Source organism: Dendrobium catenatum, unplaced genomic scaffold, assembly GCF_001605985.2.
Source record: "Dendrobium catenatum unplaced genomic scaffold, ASM160598v2 fragScaff_scaffold_974, whole genome shotgun sequence".
NCBI classification, from domain to species: domain Eukaryota; kingdom Viridiplantae; phylum Streptophyta; class Magnoliopsida; order Asparagales; family Orchidaceae; genus Dendrobium; species Dendrobium catenatum.
Genome location: NW_021319436.1, coordinates 2190201 through 2212129, shown reverse-complemented (window position 1 = coordinate 2212129; position 21929 = coordinate 2190201). Strand labels below are relative to the sequence as shown.

At 36.7% G+C, this 21929-nt stretch overlaps 3 protein-coding genes across 6 annotated transcripts; 1 reads left to right on the top strand and 2 right to left on the bottom strand.

Moving 5' to 3' along the window:
* Positions 1-2584: 2584 nt before the first annotated feature.
* Positions 2585-4615, bottom strand: LOC110101938 (UDP-glycosyltransferase 73C4-like). The gene is made up of 2 exons (XM_020830048.2): positions 3716-4615; positions 2585-3433 (listed from the first exon to the last, which is right to left on the bottom strand). Exons 1-2 carry the CDS (start codon positions 4460-4462, stop codon positions 2681-2683), a joined length of 1500 nt encoding a protein of 499 aa, XP_020685707.1. The 5' UTR covers positions 4463-4615; the 3' UTR covers positions 2585-2680.
* A 1713-nt stretch (positions 4616-6328) lies between these two features.
* On the top strand, positions 6329-9307 carry LOC110101863 (pentatricopeptide repeat-containing protein At1g31430). Its single transcript, XM_020829936.2, has one exon. It carries the CDS (start codon positions 6330-6332, stop codon positions 8502-8504), a length of 2175 nt encoding a protein of 724 aa, XP_020685595.1. The 5' UTR covers position 6329; the 3' UTR covers positions 8505-9307.
* Positions 9308-9452: 145 nt separating this feature from the next.
* LOC110101915 (protein FAR1-RELATED SEQUENCE 5-like) lies at positions 9453-12614 on the bottom strand. Of its 4 annotated transcripts, none has more exons than XM_028697577.1 (3): positions 12341-12614; positions 9894-11886; positions 9453-9805 (listed from the first exon to the last, which is right to left on the bottom strand). In XM_028697577.1, the coding sequence occupies exons 1-3, from the start codon at positions 12358-12360 to the stop codon at positions 9734-9736; spliced, it is 2085 nt and encodes a 694-aa protein (XP_028553410.1). In that variant the 5' UTR covers positions 12361-12614; the 3' UTR covers positions 9453-9733. The 4 variants fall into 4 exon arrangements, with proteins under 4 accessions (XP_028553410.1, XP_028553412.1, XP_028553413.1 ...); XM_028697579.1 differs by having other exon boundaries at positions 12170-12613; XM_028697580.1 differs by having other exon boundaries at positions 12175-12613.
* Between the last annotated feature and the right edge of the window lie 9315 nt (positions 12615-21929).

The following is a 21929-nucleotide window of genomic DNA, read 5'->3' as shown; positions in this document are numbered from 1 at the left end:
TTTGTCCAACCACCAAATGATGCCTAACTTCTGCTCGGATGTCGGAGTTCCACACGACCACCGACTGTGATCTTCTTGATCTCCATTGCCAGACAATGGTCTTTCTGACCATTGTTGTCCGCCGACTATGGTCCTACGTACCTGCCCCTGTCGCCAGAAAAAGGTCTTTCTAACCAATGTCATATGTCGATTACGGTCCTTCCGACCTCTGTCGTCAGACTATGGTCTTTCCGACCCTCTCCGCCCGCTGACTACGGTCCTTCCAATCTTTGTCTCATGCTAACTATGGTCCTTCCGACCCTTATCGTCTACCAACTACGGTCCTTTTGATCTTCATCGTCAAACAACGGTACTTTTGACCTTTGTTGCAAGTTGTCGCCGACTATGATCCTTCTGACCTTCATCGTCAAACAATGATCTTTCTGACCTTTGTTGCCTGCCGACAATGATCTTTCTAACCACTTTCACCCAACTACGATCATTCTGACCTCCGTCGCTCGTCGACTATAATCCTACCGACTAAAATCCTACCGACTAAATAAACATGTCAATACTAATTCTTTCAATTCCCACCATGTAATGCATTCAATATGATGTATAATTGTTACATCAAACCAAGGCCTTCCCTCAAGGAAGGACCTCATTTGTAATTGACTATAAACACTAATAGATTCATTCAAATTGGGTGAGACCTCATGATTTTCACCCCTTTTAAGAGTTTCTATATAAAAATTCTGGATTCTCTTATGAACGCTACACCATGTGATGAATTTTCGTACAAACCTAAGACGCTAACGAATATTCCATGACACAACACTCATGATCCTCTTAAACATGACATGCATTCATACTAGATTTTGTTTGTAAATGCCTCTATTTTGTTTTCCCCTCTGTTTGCATTTCAAGGTAGCAGAATAATCTCTCTCTCTCTCTCTCTCTCTAATATCTTAAGACTACTTATTTTACTCGACCACTAGACAAATAAATTCATATACGTTTCAAGAAATGAAAAATATCATACTTCCCTCAAGGAAGGGAATAATTATTGTGTCCGGACACCGAACGTGTCCAGAAACTAATAAAAAAAACACCATATCATTAGTCGCTCGGTACCGAGCTCGGTATAGAGCTCGATACCGCTCGGTACCCTCGGTACTCTGTCCGGACACAATAAAAATTCCAAGGAAGAGCCTCATCATTGATGCTATGATTTGTAGATTTTTATCAACTATTTAGGATGTAACTTTCTATCTTCAAATCAGTGGCATAGCACTAGAGATTTTTATCACCAATTAATCAACCATTATATGTGATATAACTCATATATTTACAAGTTCTAGATCGGATCATTCGATGGTGCATTACAGTAAAGGAGAATTCAAATGTCCTGTAACACTACCATCCATGCGACTATAAAAATGCCACGTGACATTTTGGTAGTTTTCTTTTTTTTTTTTTTCAATTTTTTTTTTATTTAAAGATATTTTCACTTAAATTTACAATTTATTATAATGAATATAATATTTTTTTGACATTAAAAACTACTTTTTTTGGTGATTTTTACAAGTTGCATATAGTGCAAATTAATAGTTGCATTAGAGGATCAGGTTGCCCATGCACGTGACTCAATGCCAGGGGCGGAACCAACCATAATTTTTATGGCGGAAAAACTTATAAGTAACTGTTCGCATACATGTCGGGTGGTCCAAGGGGGCAGCGCCCCCGGAACAAATTTTGATTTACTATTTCTCTTTATATATGTTTCATCATTTCATAACAATAACACATCTATACAATGAATTTAATTATATTGGGGTCAATTGCCTAAAGATCATAGTATTTTAACATTTTTAGGGGGGGCAATTGCCTAAAACCTCTTGTAATAAAAACTAAAAATTATCTAAATAATAGTATAATGAGAAAAAAAAAATTTTTTTTTGAGGGGGCTTTCTTATTGCTTCATAAATCAGCTTTTTATCACAAAAATTAAAATTTTTATACTAGAAAAATACTTTAAGAAGCAGAAAGAAAATCGTTTCAAACGAATCCTCAATGTATAGACCCTCATGCACTAGATCCAGACAGATCAAAAGATCTTGATCGAGCATGGAACAACGACCTGGTGCCCAAGTGCCTGTTTTATATAGTTCAGGAGTTTTACCCCATGCAAAAAGGAGGATCTAGTGCCCAAGTGCCTAAGCGCTTGATTTGGGCACTCAAGCACTTGACTATGCAATGATTTGGAGTTTTTAGGATCTAAATTATGAAATTTTTGGGAGGAATCTTTGTTTAAATTGTGTAAACATGTGAGAGGTTTTGTATTAAATTAATGAAATTTGTTAGCATTGAATCTATCTCAAAGATGATCGAATGATATATTAATAAAGTATTGATTTGTAGTTTTTGAGAGAATGAAAGAGGACAAAGTAGAGCTGTTTATTTGGTTCTCATTAAACATTGAACAGGATCAAAGATTCTAATTTTATGTTTTATTTATTATTTAATATTCTTAGTTTATAATATTTAAATTATAAACTATTCTTCTTTCTCTTAATGGACTGAGAAAATACAAAATGACTAACCCTAAAAATAAAACAACATATGTTTATTCATACCTCAACAAAACAACATATAGTCCCATTTCAAAATGCTAAAAATAGATACAATACAAATCAAAGCCTCATTCAAAATGTTTTTTTTCTCCCTCAGCAAATTGGATTACCCTCTTCAAATTCTCAAATGAAGACCCTCCTTCCTCCATTGCCTTCCTCGCCTTCTCCGCCAACTCCTTCGCCCTCTTCCTCCTCTCCTCCCCTTCCTCACCTCCTTGCATCACCTTCTCCACCACCTTCCTCACCTCTTCCCCCTTCACCAATCCTTTCCCACTCATCTCATCCGCATAAAAAATCGGCACCTTTGCCCCAACCGCCACCCCAATTCTCAAAACATCCACCACCAATCTCTCATTAACAAACTGGTCACCAAATCTCGGCCATGTCGCCATCACCACTCCAGCTGCAATCGCTTCCAACGTCGAGTTCCACCCACAGTGTGTCATAAATCCGCCCACTGTCACATGGCCAAGAATCATCGCTTGTGGCGCCCATCCTCTGATCACCATCCCCCTCCCTTTTGTTCTTTCCTCAAACTCCGCCAACCAATTCTCGACTTCCTCGCTCCTTTCTGCCTCCTTCACCACCCAAATAAATGACAACTGTGAAGATGACGCAGACTCAAGCCCTTGCCCGATCTGCACAAGCTGGGAGATGGGATTGCGTGACAAGCTCCCAAAGCTCACAAACATGACTGAATTGGGGGTCTTGGAATCTAGCCAGCTTGATAACACCCCAGTGTCGATGGAAGAAGCTTTTCCTCTCATGACCTTGCTATCCAAGTCCTTGTTGGCGAGTGACAATGGCCCGATGGGCCATACCTGTTTGAATGAGCAATGGGCGGTTCAAAACATTGTGATGGTGACATTAATTTGTTAATTTGCATTGAAGAATTCAAATTTAAGCCTACAAGCTACAACCATGGAGTCAACAGCTTATTTTCTGGATGACAATTTCATATGAAATTCTCATTCATGGTTGAGTTTTTAAGAAGATTTGAACATGAATCATGAAAGAGATCGAATAATTAAGGACTAATACTTTCTTAATTATACGTACGACTGACTAATCATTAAAGTTCAGAACAAAATATCAAAATATACCTTCTTTCCAATCTCCTTCCTGAATTTATCCAAACCCGACTTCTCCAGCTCCTCAAAGGTGTTCATCACAACGCCGAATGCCGACTTCTCGGTCTTGTAGAACTCCTCACTTATCTTCTCCCAGCCCGGCCTATCCATCCACCTCATCACCTGCGCCTTCATCACCTCCACCGGCTCCGGCAACTCCGGAACCTTAAATGGCTCATAATCATCATCAATGCTTTTCAGCACCTGGTGCTTCTTCAAAAGATGGGCGCAGAGTATATAAAAACACGACGGCCCGTAGAACATTATGTGAGGTATGTCGAGGCTCTTAGCCACCGCACGAACCCAGGAGTTCAAGCAGTCGAAGATAATGCAGTCGGCCGGCACCGCCGTCGAGTTTGCAGCAGTGAGGTAAAGCTTGACTTGCTCTCCGAAAAGGGAGAGGGCTTCCATGAAGGATTTGAAGAGATCAGGGGAGGAGATGAGGTCGGCGTTTTCGCAGCCGGCAGGGAGGCCAGCGTCAGCGGAGGGGAAGGGGAGTTGGACGAAGCGGACAGGGAGATGGGAGTTCTCAATGTGGTCAATAATAGGGCGGATGCGGGCGGCGTTAACTGGGGTGGTGATGAAAGTGACGAGGGCACCGGAGGAGGCGAGGAGGCGGGCCATGTCGACCATGGGGATCATGTGGCCTTGAGCCATGAAAGGGATTAAGATGATGCGGGCCGGGTTGGGGTTGGAGTTGTGGTTGGATGACCCGTCCATGGCGGTTAATTTTGTTGGTTATCTACGAGAAAGAGAGATGGCTGCTTTTTAATATTTATAGGATACAGATCTATCTCTCTTTGAACTGTCTATGAATTGAGGAATATGAGTGGGAAAGTGGGCTGGCCACCGCTAGCCTGGCCGCCAAGCAATCAAGGCATGATGACATGCATGATGTATTCTATATTCCAGTTGGGGTAAGCTCACACATCATCAGCATGTGGTTTTTTTATTTTTTTTTATTTTTTATTTTTATTGAAGGGAATCACATGTTGTTATACACATATATTGGAATCACATATGGTTATCCTCTGACTATCTCAAATAATTATATATATTTTTGAAATTTCAATTAAGAGATAATGTTATTTAATTTTATTATTTTTATTGTAAGTTGATGGTGAAAGATACAAGAGAATGAGGGAACTAAATTTATATTAAAATATCTCAAAAGTATATTGGAATGAAAGCTAGCCCAGTCCCGAAGGCTAGAGTGATCGGACTCGTGATACATATTTAGGCATCGTTTGGGATGATTTTTTACTACTTCTTAAAACAGTTATCTAGTAAAAAAAATTAAATTTTATACTAGAAAGCTGTTTTAAGAAGCAGTAAGAAAGTTGATTCAAACAAATCTGTAGACTTCGTTTGGGATGGCTTTCTTGTTGCTTCTTAAAGCAGCTTTATAGCCATGGGCGGATCCACTCTAGTCTTAGGGTGGGCAAATGCCCACCCTCAAAATTTTTTTTTTTAATATTTATAGGAGATTTTTTGGAATATTTTTAGTATTTTAGGCATTTTGCCCACCTCAAAAATATTTTTTGCCCTAATTTTATCAATCCTAGGCATTTTTGTCCATCCCCATCAAAAAATTTTTTTTTGTCCACCCTGAGAAAAGAAGCTGAATCCGCCCCTGTTTATAGCACAAAAATTTTTAAATATTGAACTAGGAAGCAGCAAGCAGCAAAAAAGCCGCCCCAAGCAAAACCTTAGTTACAATTTTGAGTTGAGGAAAACTCACATCCGAAGAACTTCCAAAAAGTACATCGAGAAATGAAAAAGATTTGAATTGGCCATCTAAAAAGCCAGAATCGAAGAGGTGTTTGCGGGCCATCGGGCAAACCAGACGGAGTAAACCAAAACAATCTAACAAAAAGCCACCAAAATTAAAAGAAATAAAGGCAAGGGCCAAAGAGCTTCCCTGAGGCCAGCCACGATAGGCGGCTAGGGGTGTCAATTCGGGTCAGCAGGTCGGGTTCGGTCGAACCCGGAACTGTTCGGGTCAACCCGAACCCAACCTGTTTTTAAAAACGGGTCAGGTTTCTGGACCGAACCCGACCCGATTCGGGTCTGGGTCAACTCGACCCGACACGAATGACCCGAAGTTGACCTAAAATTGCTAATTTTTGGGTCAAAAATCGGGTCAATCTCGAGTTTTCGGGTCAAATATAAGTTTTCGTGTCACTTTCGGGTCAATTTCGGATTGCTGGGTCAACCGATATTTTCTACAGTGAAAATCGGCCTGGACGATGTAAAATCGGCCTGGACGATCCTGAGAGGAAAAATCCAAATCTGAGAGGAACAGTAAGGGAACGAGGTCTCACACGGGTAGACCTGAAACCGAATTTTTTCGAGTAGGGTTCGAGTTGTGTTACGGGTAGTGTCAAAAATTGACACCCCTATAAGGCGGCAAAGCCGCCAGGAGAACCATCACCAGTTGATATGATGTACTTCTGATTTTATGATTTAGGTTTGAACGAAATTTTTAAACCTATAAAAGCAAACGTTAACATCATTGATGTTCAATAGCTAGTGAGAGACGGAGATGAAAATATTACCTCGAAATTTTGCCACATAATCATTATCTATGAACGAAAGCATCTGTCTGAATTCTGAGGATCTTGAAAAAATTACGCGACATATTCGTCCGACTTTGAACAATATGATGCATGTAAAAAAAATTTCCCTATTTGTTTCCACAATTTTCGTTGTCTATACAAAAAAAAAAAAAAAAATGTGCCATAAGCTGATAGCTAATTCTCGATCTCGAATCAACTGTGTTATGTCCCGTAATTCTCTCTTTCTGTTTTCGGAAACTATTCGGCAATCCTCTTCCTCCGCCGCCGGTGCCAAACCTGCAAGACTGAACAAGAAAGAATACGTACTTCTCCTTGAGCGCTGCAGATCGATCAATTCCCTCAAGCAAATCCACAGCCAAGTCCTCATCTCCGGACTCGATCAAAGCAGAGACATCATTGACGACCTCCTTGTTTTCCTCACCGAACCACTTTCCGGCAACATTCACTATGCCTTCAAGTTGTTTGATTCTCTGCGCAACCCATATCTTTTTGCCTTCAATCTCATGATCAAGGCCCTCACCAAGAAAGGTAGTCATAAAAATTCAATCTTGCTTTTCAGTCGAATGAGGGAAGAGAATTTGTCGCCAGATAACTTCACTTACCCCTTCGTTCTCAAGGCCTTCGGCTGTCTCCGTTTGGATTCTGAAGGGAGGAAGACTCATGGGCTTGTTTCAAAGAGTGGATTTGAGTTTGATCCATTTGTTAGAAATTCCCTGATAGATATGTATGCCGAATTGGGTGATATTAAAACCGCACGAATACTGTTTGATGAAATATCTCAGACAGACGTTGTTACTTGGAATGTGCTGATTGCGTCTTATGTCAAGTGTAGAGAGTTCGAAATGGCGATCTCTGTTTTTAAGGAGATGGAAAAAGTTGGCGTAAAGGCTGATGAAGCTACTTTGGTTAGCTCGATCTCAGCTTGTATAGCTTTAAGAAATTTGGAGCAGGGGAAGAAGATTCACAATTACATGAAGGAAAAGTATCGTTTCAGTCTTCCTCTTGGCAATGCAATTTTGGATATGTATGCAAAATGCGGTGATTTATATGCTGCATTTGATTTCTTCGAAAGCATGCCTATCAGAAATGTGATCTCATGGACTTCCATGGTTTCTGGTTATGTGAACACTGGCCAGTTGGATGAGGCTAGAAAGCTGTTTGACAGCGCCCCAGTAAAAGATATTGTTCTCTGGACTGCCATGATCAATGGTTATGTGCAGTATAATCACTTTGAGGAAGCTCTTGCTATGTTCAGAGAAATGCAGATGAAAAAAATTAAGCCTGATAAGTTCACTGTGGTGGCTCTTCTCACATTATGTGCTAATTTGGGAGCTCTGGATCAGGGGAAGTGGATTCATAGATACATTGAAGATAGCAACATAAGAATTGACAATGTTGTAAGCACGGCGCTCATTGTCATGCACGCAAAATGTGGTTCTGTTGATAAGTCTTTGGAAATATTCAGGGAAGTGAAAAAAAAGGATAGAGTTACATGGACATCAATGATTTGCGGCCTCGCCTTAAATGGGCAAACGCAAAATGCTCTTGAGCTATTCTATGAGATGAAAGCACGAGGAGTCGAACCCGATGATATCACTTTCATTGGTGTTCTAAGTGCTTGTTGTCATGGAGGGCTCGTAGAAGAAGGTCGTAGACATTTCCGCGAGATGAAGTTGGTGCATCAAATAGAACCTAAAATTGAACATTATGGATGTTTGGTTGATCTTCTTGGAAGGGCTGGTCTTTTGGCTGAAGCTGAACGGTTGATAGAGAGCATTTCAGATAAGAACAATGAAGATGTATTGCCTCTATGGGGAGCACTTCTCGGCGCTTGCAGAATTCATGGAAACATACAAATAGGAAAGAAGATAGCTATGCAAGTTGTGAAGCTGGAATCAATGAACTCCGGCCTTCACACGCTTATAGCTAATATTTATGCAGCAGCTGATAGGTGGGAGGATGTAACTGAAGTGAGGAAGAAGATGAAGAATTTTGGTGCTAAGAAGATACCTGGTTGCAGCTGCATTGAAGTGAATGGCCTCATCAGCGAGTTCATCGTTGATGATAGTGAACATCCTGAGACTACTGTGATCTATGCAGTTTTGAATGGTTTGAGCAGAATCATGGAAATGGAAGAGATGGGCGTTTGTGTAAGTAGCAGAATGGTGGATAGAAATGCATGATATAAATCACATATCAGAGCATGAAGATCCCACCATCACACCGATCTGGAGAGGGGATGGTGCATGCAGCCTTGAATCTGAATTTGCATTCCATGGCTCCAGACTCCCAGATCAGAGATAAATTCATGGTATCAGAAGATTATATTTAATGATGGGCTGATTCAAAGTAAGTAAAAACAATTTTGCAGTAAATTATATACATTTTATTTGCATTCCTTTTAGGCTTCGTTTGAGATGACTTTCTTTCTGCTTTTTATAACAAAAAAATAATTTTTTTTTTACTAGAAAGCTCTTTTAAGAAACAGTAAGAAAACCGTCCCAAACGAAAGCCTTAATCTACACGTATTTATGCAACCAACCAGAGCCAACCAGACATGTTCAAAGTATAAACTACACATTCAGAGAGATGTTGCTAGGTGAAAAGCCAAACTGTTCCATAGTGTTTGGTCCTCTACAACGATTATTTGATTTATTTTCCCTCCCATTTTTTGAGCATTTTATTGAAGAATCATTTTGTGAAAACCAGGGGTAAGCAGCTGTGACATTTCTTTAATTATTCATCTTGTTGTCCTATTAGAATACTGTGTTGCCTTCTTGAAGCTATTTTTTTTCCACTTGTTTATTGTCGCTGATAACAAATCAGATGGTGCAACGTGCAACAACATAGGTTTTTATTTCAATCAGTTTTTATAAAATATCTTAAATTACATAATTAAATAAAAAAAGTTTTTTTTTTAATTAGATTATAAATGATTACTTTACAGTTTCAGTGAAGTCTAATTTTAAATCAAGGCATTTCAGATGACACTCTTAAATTTTGGAACTTTTTTAAAATTATCAAATTGCCTGAAACTCTTAAAGCCAATCAAAAACCAAAAATATCAGTACCAGCATGCAGGAAATGATCCTTGCATTGGAAAAAAATAAAAGGAAATGCAAGGTTACTCATGAAGGAATTAAATGCCACTAGTACAAAGTTGTTTTACAACCAGAATAGGATCTGCCAAGTAATATAATAATAAAAAGGGGAGTTACAGTTCATAAATAACAGTAGATGATAATAGCAGCTTATAAAAGAAAATTGTAATTCTAAAAATATTTACAGCATCTTCTTCTCAGGGAAGATGAAGAACTCGTAAAAGCAAACCATTTCAACTCACCATATCTATAAAGAGCTGGTTCCTGCACCGCAGAAATATCAAGCCCTCTTAAGTGCATCATTCAATAGCTTACAGTTTTCCTTGAGATTGCCCAATAAACCTCAGGCTCAGTTCTTGAAGCAACAGATCAAAACATGATGTCTGCAACCACAAAGTTCTTTCAGAGCAGTGGATATTGGAAATGCAACAAAGGAAAGCTTCAGACATGTTGATATCCATGTCTGAGCACCTCTTCCTCGAGGCCAGCAATTTCTGAAAAAGCTTTAAGTAGCACTTCTTTTGCAAACTTATAAGTCTCTATTGATGCTGCTCCCTTCTCTGCAACCTTTAAAGCATCATGGAAAATATCATGATATCTTAAAGTGGGAGATTCTTGACAGTAACTTTGAGTTTCCACATCGCCTTCATCAAAGACAATTCCACTCTTTGCCTTCTTCGTCCACCGCTTCAGAATATAATGTTCTGGAAGTAAAACTACACCGTTGAAAAAGAAGACTACAAGAACATGCTTACATAATATGCCTGAGGATTCAAACTTGTAGCAAGTACAGACTGCTTTCTTCTCCGACTCATTAAAAGCAACAATGTGCCTTCTATGAATATGATCATCTCCATGCCTTTCGACGGTATATTTGCTGATAGCACCATCTTGAATTTTTTCTGTGTAGTGATCCAAGGCTTCAACTAATTCTGCCTGAAATCTTTCGAATACCGCCCTCGTGTAAATGCCGGCTGTTTGTTTCTCCATATGTGAGTCTGTCTTCAGAATCTGTTGGGAACGCAATGCATCAAAATCTTCCTGCAATTCCTTCTCATAACGATTATCCATGGCTTGATCAAACTTAGAGATGAAAGCTTGCAAAGAGATCTTTGTGTCAAAGTTCTTTCGGAAGAAAGTGTTTATACTTTCTGATCTTTGAGTGGTGTGTAATTCTGCAAAGAATGAGTCCTTCAGATATGCAGGAACCCATTTGTTACGAATATTGTATACTAACTGTAGCCATGAATTCTCTCTGAGATTATACTTATCAAGAACCAGCTTCCAACAAGCTTCAAACACATCAGATGTTTCACACTCCAAAACATATTTTCTGAGCTCTTCTGGCAAATTAGGATACCTGGAGTAAACATCGGCGAGCTTCTTCTTGCATCTAGATAAGACTCGCCATTTGCAGATCCTATGGCGAGTAGTAGGGAATGCCTTGGCGACAGCAGCCCCCAAGGCCTTGCCTTGATCGGTGGTTAACGAGATTGGATGGCGTCCCGACATTGCGGTTAACCAAGTCTCAAACAACCAAGCATAAGAGGATTCAGTCTTGTCTATTATTAAAGCGCATCCAAAATTAACTGGATGTAGATGGTGATTGACACCGCTGAATGCAGCAAATGGCATCATATTCTCATTCTTCTTGTATGTTGTATCAAATACAACCGCATCACCAAAGTACTTGTAAGCAATTCGAGCTCTTGAATCAGCCCAAAATATGTTAGCCAGACAATTCCTATCATCTACATTCATTGAATAGAAAAAACCAGAATTCTCAGCTTGGACTTTCTTGAAATGTTCTAGGAGGCCCTGGGCACCTCCTTCCCCAAAAATCTTCTGCCTCATCTCTCTTAGTAAGTTTTCATGCTCCCGATCCTTCCCTGTCAACTGGTTAAGCTGGATCTCACGCACTTTATCTGGACTAACAACGACATGGGTGTGCTCCAACACTAATTTAGTAATAACCCATCTATCTGCACCTCGGCGAACCACCTCCATCATCGCCGGGCATCCATCCCTTATAGAGAGACGCTTCCTCTTCTTTTTGTTAGCCAATTCGGTGACCTTCTTTTTGTGATGGCCTTCCTTCAAGCAAACAAATCTCTTCATGACCAAAACCTCAATCCCCTTTCGTCTCTCGCTGCGCGACCTCGCGACCCGAATGCCAAACCCTAGGCGTAGCGCATAAGCATTGTAAAACAACCTGGCAACAGTATCAGATTCAAATTCCATTCCTAGATGAGGGTCCTGACTCTTCACATCTGCCTCGGATACAATGAGCTCATTTCCAATGGTATGGACTAAAGACAAAGAATTATCCTGGTGGTTGAAGAAATGAAGGCTGGCAGCAACTTCCCCGGCCTGTTGCTCGACGTCAGAGGTCATGATATCTTCTTCTAGATCTACGTAGTCCTCTATAAGCTCATCATCCTCACTTGAAGTGTACTCCATCGATCTGCACAGCACATAAAGACGAATCGAATGAAATCAAAAGTTTAGAATTCATATAAAAGAGTCATCTTTATCAATCGAAATAACAATCATCCACATTCGCACAGAAAGATTCGAACTTTTTAGCCTAAACAGGTTGAATTGAGCAGAGACAGATTGGACAGTTTATTGCTGTGCGACATTATGAACTAGGGTTCTGAGGGGAAGGCACGATATTAGAATCAGAGACAAGAGGAAACGAAGAAAGAGGGGAAACACTAGTAAGCGGAACTTAGAAAAGAACGGACCTTACTGCTTTGGTAAGGGTTTACGGGAAGCAGGAGTCGACGGCCAATTGTAGACTAGACTGAGAAATGCTTCACCTTTCTCAAGATGTCAACTTTAAGACACAGCGCAGAATCGAAGTTGAAAGGAAAGAAGAAAGAATTAAAACCCTAGAAAGTGGATCGAGTAGGAACGACCTTGTTTCTTGGATCATGGTTTATTGTCAACAGCAGGCTTGCAGGATGAGGCGGCGGCGGCGGCGTGAAACTTAGCTGACTGAGGAGTTCTTCACTCTCCCTTGTTGACTCAACTGGCGTAATCCTTGTGGTTTTCATGAACCAGTTTATTTGGACGAAATCGAAAAACAATCTGTTGCTTAATACAACGAGATCGTCATGTTATGTTTGTCCACAGTTGCTTGTAAGAACCGCTTGGATAAAATTCTGTTTATTGTTGCGACTCAGGACATTTGTAGTGGTTGAATTAAAGAAATTAATATTTTAATATTATAAGATTATGCATTACACAAATAAATAAAATAAGAGTTGTGAGATATATAAATAAGTTTATCAAAAACTTGTTAAAAAGGAAAAATTAAGAGACCCAACATTATTGAAATGATTCAATTAGTGTTTATCATTGAAGAAAGGTGTTGTTTTAATGAAGTAAACATATTATATAAAAAATGTATTACTTAATGGAAGTTAGAAGAGTTCTATGATTTGAGATATTGTTTTGCTTATTTGTTTGATCATACTCCTTCAAGAAGGGGATATCAAAGACTAATATGTCAAGAATAAATACTAATATTGATGTCCGAAGTCAAAGGTGATGCCGAAAGCATGCATTAACATTTAAGTGATGGATAGAGGATTGCACTTGAGTATTAGTGATCAAATGATAACAATCGAGTGATGATGGTCAAAGGTTTGCAATTGGCAGCAGTGATTAGAAGAACTTAGTTAAGCGGCAATAGTGGAATGACTACAATTAGGCGATAATGATTAGAGGATTGTAGTTAGTGGTAGTGGTCGGAGGAACGTAGTTTGATGACAATGGTTGGAGGGTCATAGTCTAATGGCGATGGTCGGAGTATCAAAGTAAGGTGGTGATGTTTAGAGAGCTGTAGTTGGAAGACTGTAGTTAGATAACAATGGCCAGATGACTGTAGCCAGGAAAATGAGGTTAGAGGATCTTAGTCGGCGATGGTGATCGAATGACTATAGTCAAGTGTCGATGGTCAAAGCAGTTAGTCGACATCAATTAGACAATCATAGTCGGGCAAAAATGGTTTGAGGACTGTAATCAGGCAACTGTGGTAGTTCGGAGGTGGTCTTGGGATAGTGATCTGGTAGTGATATGATATAGATCGATTAGTGGTTTGAAGATGGAGGTTTAGCGATAGTCAGGTGATAGCGGTTATGCATTGGTCCAACGATGGTAGTCAAGTGAAGGTCTGGTGACGTTGGTCGGGAGGGGGTCCGACAATAATAGTGAAGCGGTGGAGCTCCAATATTTTTTAATCCTCTAATCTCTCTTGAATCTCAAACCAAGGTCCCAACCCCTCTTCATATAAAGAGTTGGGACCTATATCTTTCTATTTAAATATCTATGGAGATTCATGCTTGGTCAAATTGATTTTCAATGATGTATAATTTGCCCCCTAATTTCAGACATCAAAGCTAATGTCATATGAAGTTTAAGTCTTCTAAAAAAATAGCGGTGCAAAATTATAATTTCAAAAAAAAAAAAAAAAAAAAAAAAAGAGGAATGAATACTCCATAAACATCAATGTGGAACTTCTCTCATGGTCATGGACCATATAAAATCTTTTTAGTTATAATTTTAGCCTTTTATGAAATCAATACGTCCATTGGAGCAAAAAATATGGGGGAATTTTCCTATAAAAATTTTCAAATTACTTAGAATTAACTGAATAGGCTCTATGGGGCCCAGAAAGTGTCAAAATTGAGTTCAGAGCATAAAAAATAATCTCGACCACCATAAAAATTCTGAAATAGTCTTGTCCATGCTCGGAAGTAGGCTCAGAGTGGTTTATGTAGGATGCAACCATTGTTATTGATAGTTTGCATGTAGGGCTCCATGTGCATGCATCTTAATGAAAAATTAATTATTTTTAGATTTGTTGTTTTTCCTCTATTTTAAAAGGAAAATAATGTATAAATTGAAGAATTTTGATAATTTTTTAAAAATTTGCAAATTTCACTCTGAATTTTCCCTCTACCTCCTATTGTAGATATATGAATACAATATTAAGGATAGGGGATATGCATAGTTTTCTTACTTAGACTCTAGTTATCCCCTATAAAGTTGAGAATAATTATCTCACAAGAGTGTAAAAATCATTGGAGGCAATCAAGATTCAATTCTCTATAGTGAAAAATGGGGGGAAAATGTATAAAACAAGCTTAAAAACTATTTGAGGCAATTTAGGCCCATAATTCTTATGGTGAGGCTCTAATCTCCCATGAAAAAGATGTTAATTGCCCTCGTTGGATAAACCATGTTTTGTGTCAATAAAGACTTTCAGTGCTAATAGTGAGGCTCCTGTTATGTGTGGAATCTGATTGTGTTGATCAATCGGGTTGTTTTATTGCCTCAGACCTCAAGTTTCTCATGCTCACTGAGGGTGCATGGGGTTTACCCCTACTTAGGCTGCAACCAAAAAATTTTTTTCCCGTACAATGTCCTGGCGCTGTATACCCGAGCGCTGCGTATCCTGGCGCCCCGATGTTGTGTTCCTGAGCGCCCCAGCATTGAACAGCATAGAGCGGAACGCCACAGCGGATCAAGATAGAGGTTTGAACGCCATATCGACCGAAACTGGTGTTGCGAGACTCGAGACAAACTAGATTATTTTCTTTCTTATTTTTCTAAGGGATTGAGTCCCTTGGGGTTATTTACTTGGCTTTCGGTTGTATTTTTAATATGTTAGACATTGAAAACGGTGCATGTGAGAAGAGAAGTAGGGAGAGAGTGAGAGAGAAGAGAAATTTGCATTTATTTCTCTCAATTTTCATAGTAGATTTCTTGATGTGGTGTGGCTCTATGATTTTTTTCCCTATTCTGAGTTTTACCACATTAAATCCTGATATCCTTCATATTTTTTGCTGCTTTTAATTTCTTGCTTGTTTCGTCATTGTGGCGCGTTTACTCCTCATCCTCAACATCTACGATCCTCCTTTGAAATAAGCATTGACTATCCATGTTAGGAGGACTAAATTTAGATGTAATCAAGACTTTTAGTCCCTATGATGATATGATGCCCTAGGATGTAGTGGAAGATTGAAATCTTAATCTTATAATTAAACAACTCAACCATCAATAGAGACAAGGAGAGCTAATATAAAATCCAAATAATAAAATAGTTGAAAATGAACTTTCAATCATTTATACATGAGTAGAATTTAAAACTGGATTACAAGAGAGTACCTCAATCACTTAGGCTTAGAAGAATATTGTACCTCTTTATCTTTTTATTCTGCTAGATCATTTATCTTTCCTTGAAATTAAAAAAAATTATTATAGGATAAGCATAACTAGCTCGGAAGACTTTTATCTCAAACTCATCACAAATATCAATATTTAAATTAAAATATTATATAGTAGTTAATTAATTAAAATAAATACAATAAATTGTGAAGAATAATTAAAGTAATAACAAAACCAGACTTGTGATTTCAAGTCCTGATTTGCATCTTAGAAGCCACTTTCATAGAGGGTTTTGAAGATTCATATGCATCATAGAGCACTTGCTATCAAAGGTTCACACGCACTTTACTCTTACATTTCATTGGGGTTCATTCATAATTTCAAGAATTATTAAAATTATGCTCAACATAGTATTTATACTTAATTTATAAAAACATTAACATCTACAAGAAAATAATTAAAATACACATGTTTTGATGCCTACTTATAACCCTACTTTCACTTATGTCTTCCTTTAAACTCTCACACCTGCCTCTAGTAAGTGGGGTCAAAATCATAATAGAACGGTGCCACATAATCTCCTACACCTGCTTTTAGCAACTGGGCCAGAATTCCTCCCACACCAATACTAAACAGATGTGGCCAGAACAGACCATGTATGACCCTTGTAACATATCAAATAGTATACTTTTTTACACATTAGAATATCACCAATATCATGCTATGAATAATTCAAATGCAAATGCAACATGAACTAAATTAGAAATTCAATGTAGCATATAATAATGTAAGAAATGCATATTAAAATGCACATTACTAGTATAAATCATATGACAACATATCAAAATTATACAATGAAAACATCATAAAACGTGAGAGAAATATTTTTTTTTATTCATAATTTTTAATAAAACCATTGGAATTTAAATCGGATATTGCGGTTCAAAAGTCTACCTCGTGCTCTACGGAACTCCTAAATGGCCTGAAGGATGAAACACGAGTTTTGGCCTCCAAAAATTCTCTCCTCTTCTTCTCCTCTCTTCTCCTCATGCCTTCTCCAATAAGATTACTTGGTGGTTTTGGGTGAATTAGTTAATAGTTTAAGATATTTTAATTATATAAAAACTACCAATTAGTTTAGTGCCTCAATGCTAGCCTCCACAGTGCCACAACGCTCCCAAAGAATCTTCCAAATTCTCCTATAATCCCAACATTGGAAATATTGGCGGTGCCACCTAGCGCAGCATCGTACCCTCAATTTCACCTCCCCACTCAAGAGCACAATGTCGCGATGCCACTTATCTTAGCATCGCGAGGCTCCCAGAGCAATGTTGATACCTTGGAATTTGACTTCTCAAATCCAATTATAAATAAATCAAATTTAATGTGATAGCTTTATCTATTTTTAATGGCTTTATATGCAACATTGAAATAAGACTTCTTATTTATGCAATCCATAAATATATGTTTCATCATATTATATATAAGCTTGGCTGGTGTTCTTAATCAAGTAATTAAAAGTAATGATATCTAATGAAATCTTAATCTTGTGTTATTGTGATCCGATATTGTGAGAACTTCCCCCCCACAGGGGACTAAGCCATGTTGACGCATGCATCTCTTTTCTTCGATGTATAAGCATGAATAATATTTTATCATGATAGTGACAAATTTTATCAATGATGTAATTTTAACCAAGCTTCTTATATGTGTTAAGGAGGTCATGATGAATTCTTTTTGAAATTATGACTTCCTTGCGTTTTTTTGGTAAGGTGACACCTTAATTCTTAACATGTGGTGAGAGATTTTAAAAGAAATCCAGTATAGATGTTTAATATGCCTGTGATTGTTTATCAGAATATTATTCAATGATATTAACATGTATGAAAGTGGTCGAGATAAATCCATCGATGTTATTCGACCTATATGAGGTTATGTTAGAGTGCTACTCGATAATGATAATCCATATGTAAGAGATCCAAAGCAATCCTGTAAGGATGTTTAGTTTATTTGAGATGATTTTTAAAAGCATCTACTCGATAATATTAATCTATGTGGAAGAGGTTAAGAAAAATCCACCAAATATATTTAACCTTTTAAGGTTATTTTCATAGTATTAATAATATTAACATGTGAAGATGAGTCAAGAGAAATCCACCAATTATATTTCAGTTACTTAAGATTATATGTTGGAGCATTACTCGATGACATTAACATGCATGGAAGACGTTGAATTGAATCCCCTTGGGATCAATTATACCTATGAATGCCATATGCATCATGAATGAAAGGTGAATATTGGTCATTCTTTAGAATGTTATTATGACGCTCTATGATCTAATGTTGGACGAATTACATCATTATGAACATTTTACATATTAACCAGAGCTAAAAAAATTCCATGAATTGGGGAACCTTTAATGCATTAATATTAAATATTTATATTATTTCAAGCCCAAAATAATATATTTACAATAACCATAATACTCAGCCACTACAACCAGTTTATTATGATAAATATATCATGACTACAAGAAAAAAAAGAAAGACCAATAGATGCATAAAGAAGCTCCAGCCATCAGCCCAGAATGACTTCAATCTATAAAATTCTTACCCTTGTCAAAAAACATGTAAAAATCACATAATAAGCACATAGCCCAACAAATAACCAATATCTACAACTAAAGTCAGTGCATCAAATAGAAGCAGCAAACATGTAACTATAGGAATATGTAGAAGTTAATATATCATGCAATTCATATACAATCTTATCATATTATATCATTCATATCCTTATAACATATCACAAGTTCATATCAAAACCCTTTCAACCTAGCTATATGTCGATCATGTGATCAATTACTCATGTTATTAGTCAATCAATTATTGTATATCATATCTTATGTGCCATCAGTCTTATCAATTGTCAGACTTATCAATCATCAATCATATCTATCCTTTGTCTAATCTATCATCATTCATATATGTCATTTTTGTATATATCACATCATATGTGCAATTATATATATTATCATATATGCTTATTAATGTTGAATTCAACAATGCAGGACATCCATCTTTTATTTAGTATTTTCAATATCTTTAACCTCAATTATCCACTAATTTATCTTTAGTCTTTAATTTAACCCAATTATTAACCATTTCATCATCAGTCTTTATATTACCATAAACATTCATAATCCTTAAATCAATTCATAGGCGACTTTCATTAAATTATTAAGAGTCATTACTCTCTACATGTCAGTGTCATTCAGTCAATCAGTTATAGACTACAATTAGGATTACACCATAAATATTTTATTTTATGAAAAACTTGTTGACCACCCTCATGTACATGGTATTAATATTTTAAAAGCTAACTTGTATTAAGTATAGTATTGATAAATATTATTTCTTGCTTACATGCAAATACATCCATAGATCAATCTTATCATTTTCTATATCCAAGTTAATATTCAACTTCATGTATAAAATACAATAATATTGAAATGCAGGGGAATCGATAAACTATTCATTAACTTTAGAAAATTTTAACTATCAATTTATCTAGTGAAAGTTTCATATAAACTAGTCAAAATATTCATAATAATGATAGTTATCGCATACCAAAAATTAAATGGTAAAAGTTTCCTAGAAAGGGAGATATCATATTTTTATCACATTTAGGAGAGAAATATATCAAACTCAAAATCATTGAAAATAAAAATAGAGTATATGTCACTTACTACTATCAAAATATTTTTTATAATAGGAGTGGCAGATGAATATTCCTTGGAGAGCTTTCCATCTCCTTTTATCTCTCCCTTCTCTTCTCTTTCTTCTTTCTTTTCTCCCCCAGCAAGCCAAATGAATAAGGGGATAAAAGGAAGGTGATGAGGGATATTTATATTAAATATATTAAAAAATTGATTCAGTGCCCAACAACACGATGCCTAACTTCCCAGCATAGCGGCGACTAACTTTCCAGCATCGTTGCACTGCATGTAAATCCTAGAGTTATTGCATAACAGAGCCTTCACCGCCATGGTGGCATTTACAGGCACCATAGTGCTTCCTCTTGGATCCCAATTTTTGTTTTTCAAATAAGGTTATTACAGTTACTGCCATCTTGAGGTCATAGCTTTGATCTTACCAACGAAGTAGTAGTCCAAATGAGGATTGTGTATAAGTTTGACATTCACTTGAGACTTCTCGAAAAAAATATCATATTTGCTAAAAATGGTTTTTCAAATAAATTTCCTTAAATGCATATAAAAATATTTATAGAAGGATTTGCTTGGCTATAATCATGCCTGAGATTTTAATCTGAATGTTTCTTCAAGGTTACTTCCAAGATTGTCCCCTTACCCATATCTGCTTCCACATTAAATTGATGTAATAATGGATGATAGAAGTGAGACATTTATGGCTCCATGGTTGGGATGTTATTCATTTGACATTGTAATTTAAGTTCACCCCTAATCTTGGCATATGTTTTTTAAAGTTGGCAAAATTATATATGACACTATAACCATGCTTAACATATTTAATGTGAACAAACTTTTGTGGTTGAAGCAAATGTTGCCCTCCAATTTTTATATATGAATATTGCAAGCTAAAATATTGGTGGTACTGCTAGATAATTTATTATCGTAGTATACTACAAAGATCTAATACACACAGATTAAAAAAAAAAGTTGTAAGAGATATCATAGTTTATACATGAAAAATATAAAAAAGAAAAGCAACTATGGGATGCAAGCCAATTTTCATGATTTTACTAATATTTATTATTGGTTACAAATGTTGCCCTCTCTCAGGAGCACATGTTTATTTATTGTTGTAAGCAAATCTATAGAACATGAAAGCCCTTTGACTTCCCAAACTCTACTTAGAAATGAGTTTACACTAATAAATAAGTACCCCTATTTACATTTCATTATGGGTGTCCCATACATAATAGTTATAAACACTTTCTGAGACAAGGAAAACTTTCAACTGCCTCCATGAATAAGCACATAACCTTACACTCAAGATCCCCTAAAATATAATATATTTGTTAACATCTTTTTTGGAGTAGGTTAGCTTTAGACCCACCATAAGTCTTATAGATTTGATCCTTATCCTAGTGCACTCTTGTTTAATATTTTGCCTTAGAGGCACTAGGATCTTTTACTCTACACCATATTACATATTAGTGGTACTAGGACCCTTTTAGTATTCTTTGAACCCTTAAACTCTTATTATCTTAGTTGCCCTATACTAAACCCTAGAATGACCCAAAGTTGCTCAAGACCTTAGTAACTTAGTCAAACATGGGCTCAAGTTATTTTTCTAAGATAAACAACCCCACGATCTCCTATAGACCTTGTTATTCCAATAGTTTCACATACATATTTAATCCTTCATAACTAATTACTAATTTGTCCTAAATCTCTTTACCAGCTCTCAGGTTCCATGCTTCATATAGTCATCATATTAACACACTAAACTCTACATAAAAACTTTCTTCTATAACTTTAGATGATTCTACACCATTCATAAAAATTTTAGAAAACTAACTTTTGGATGCGAAGCCAATAATAAAGTTAAGGCTCGGATATCAGCTGTTAAGTAATATGTAGCCCAAGAGGGAAGTGAATTAGACTGTTTAAAAATTTTTGTAGGCTAAAGCTAAGTTTTAAACGCTATTTGTGATGATAAAAGGATTGTTTATAGTGAAGTATATAGATTAGAGATATAGTGATTTTTGTGTGTTTTGATTCACAAGCCTATGACCATGCCTAGCCATTATAAGTCATCTAGGATTTCTGAAAAAAAAATAATAAACACTCATTTGCTCCTACCACTTTAGTTTTGGGCAAAGGCATCACCTTAAAGTCATCTTTCTACAAAAATTACTTAGCAAAAATATAATATTAGTATAAAATAAAAATTACATACAAATCAATCTTAATTGTAGATATTTTGTTAAGTACAGAGTTGAGTGTATAATCAAAATTAAATGTTGTTGGCAAGAGTCTTCTTCTACTTAGCTTTTTAAATTCTTCAATGATTACATGAATTCTATGTGACAGCATTTGTTGCTAATGATATGGTAATAAAATGGGACTAATTTTTAATTGTTATTAATACATAATCGCTAAGAGACTTCTCTTGTTTCTAGTCCCGTTGTAGTATAAACACGTCCAATTGTATGGCTCAATAAGCTAAACCAAAATACTAATGGTGATTAAAGACCATACTTTATTAAATAGCTCATGAATTAGAGAATATTATTAGATGTGGAGACCGGACGTAGAGATGCGCATCCAGACATCCACTAAAAAT

Excerpts from the sequence above, each read along its gene's own strand:
- LOC110101938 (XM_020830048.2), bottom strand. The coding sequence starts at position 4,462 with ATGGACGGGTCATCCAACCACAACTCCAACCCCAACCCGGCCCGCATC. Across the intron at positions 3,434-3,715 it reads GGAAGGAGATTGGAAAGAAG|GTATGGCCCATCGGGCCATT; the intron begins GTATATTTTGAT and ends TCATTCAAACAG.
- LOC110101863 (XM_020829936.2), top strand. The coding sequence starts at position 6,330 with ATGAACGAAAGCATCTGTCTGAATTCTGAGGATCTTGAAAAAATTACG.
- LOC110101915 (XM_028697577.1), bottom strand. The coding sequence starts at position 12,360 with ATGATCCAAGAAACAAGGTC. Across the intron at positions 11,887-12,340 it reads ATGATCCAAGAAACAAGGTC|ATCGATGGAGTACACTTCAA; the intron begins GTTCCTACTCGA and ends TGTGCTGTGCAG. Across the intron at positions 9,806-9,893 it reads TTGCTGGCCTCGAGGAAGAG|ACATCATGTTTTGATCTGTT; the intron begins GTGCTCAGACAT and ends TTGTGGTTGCAG.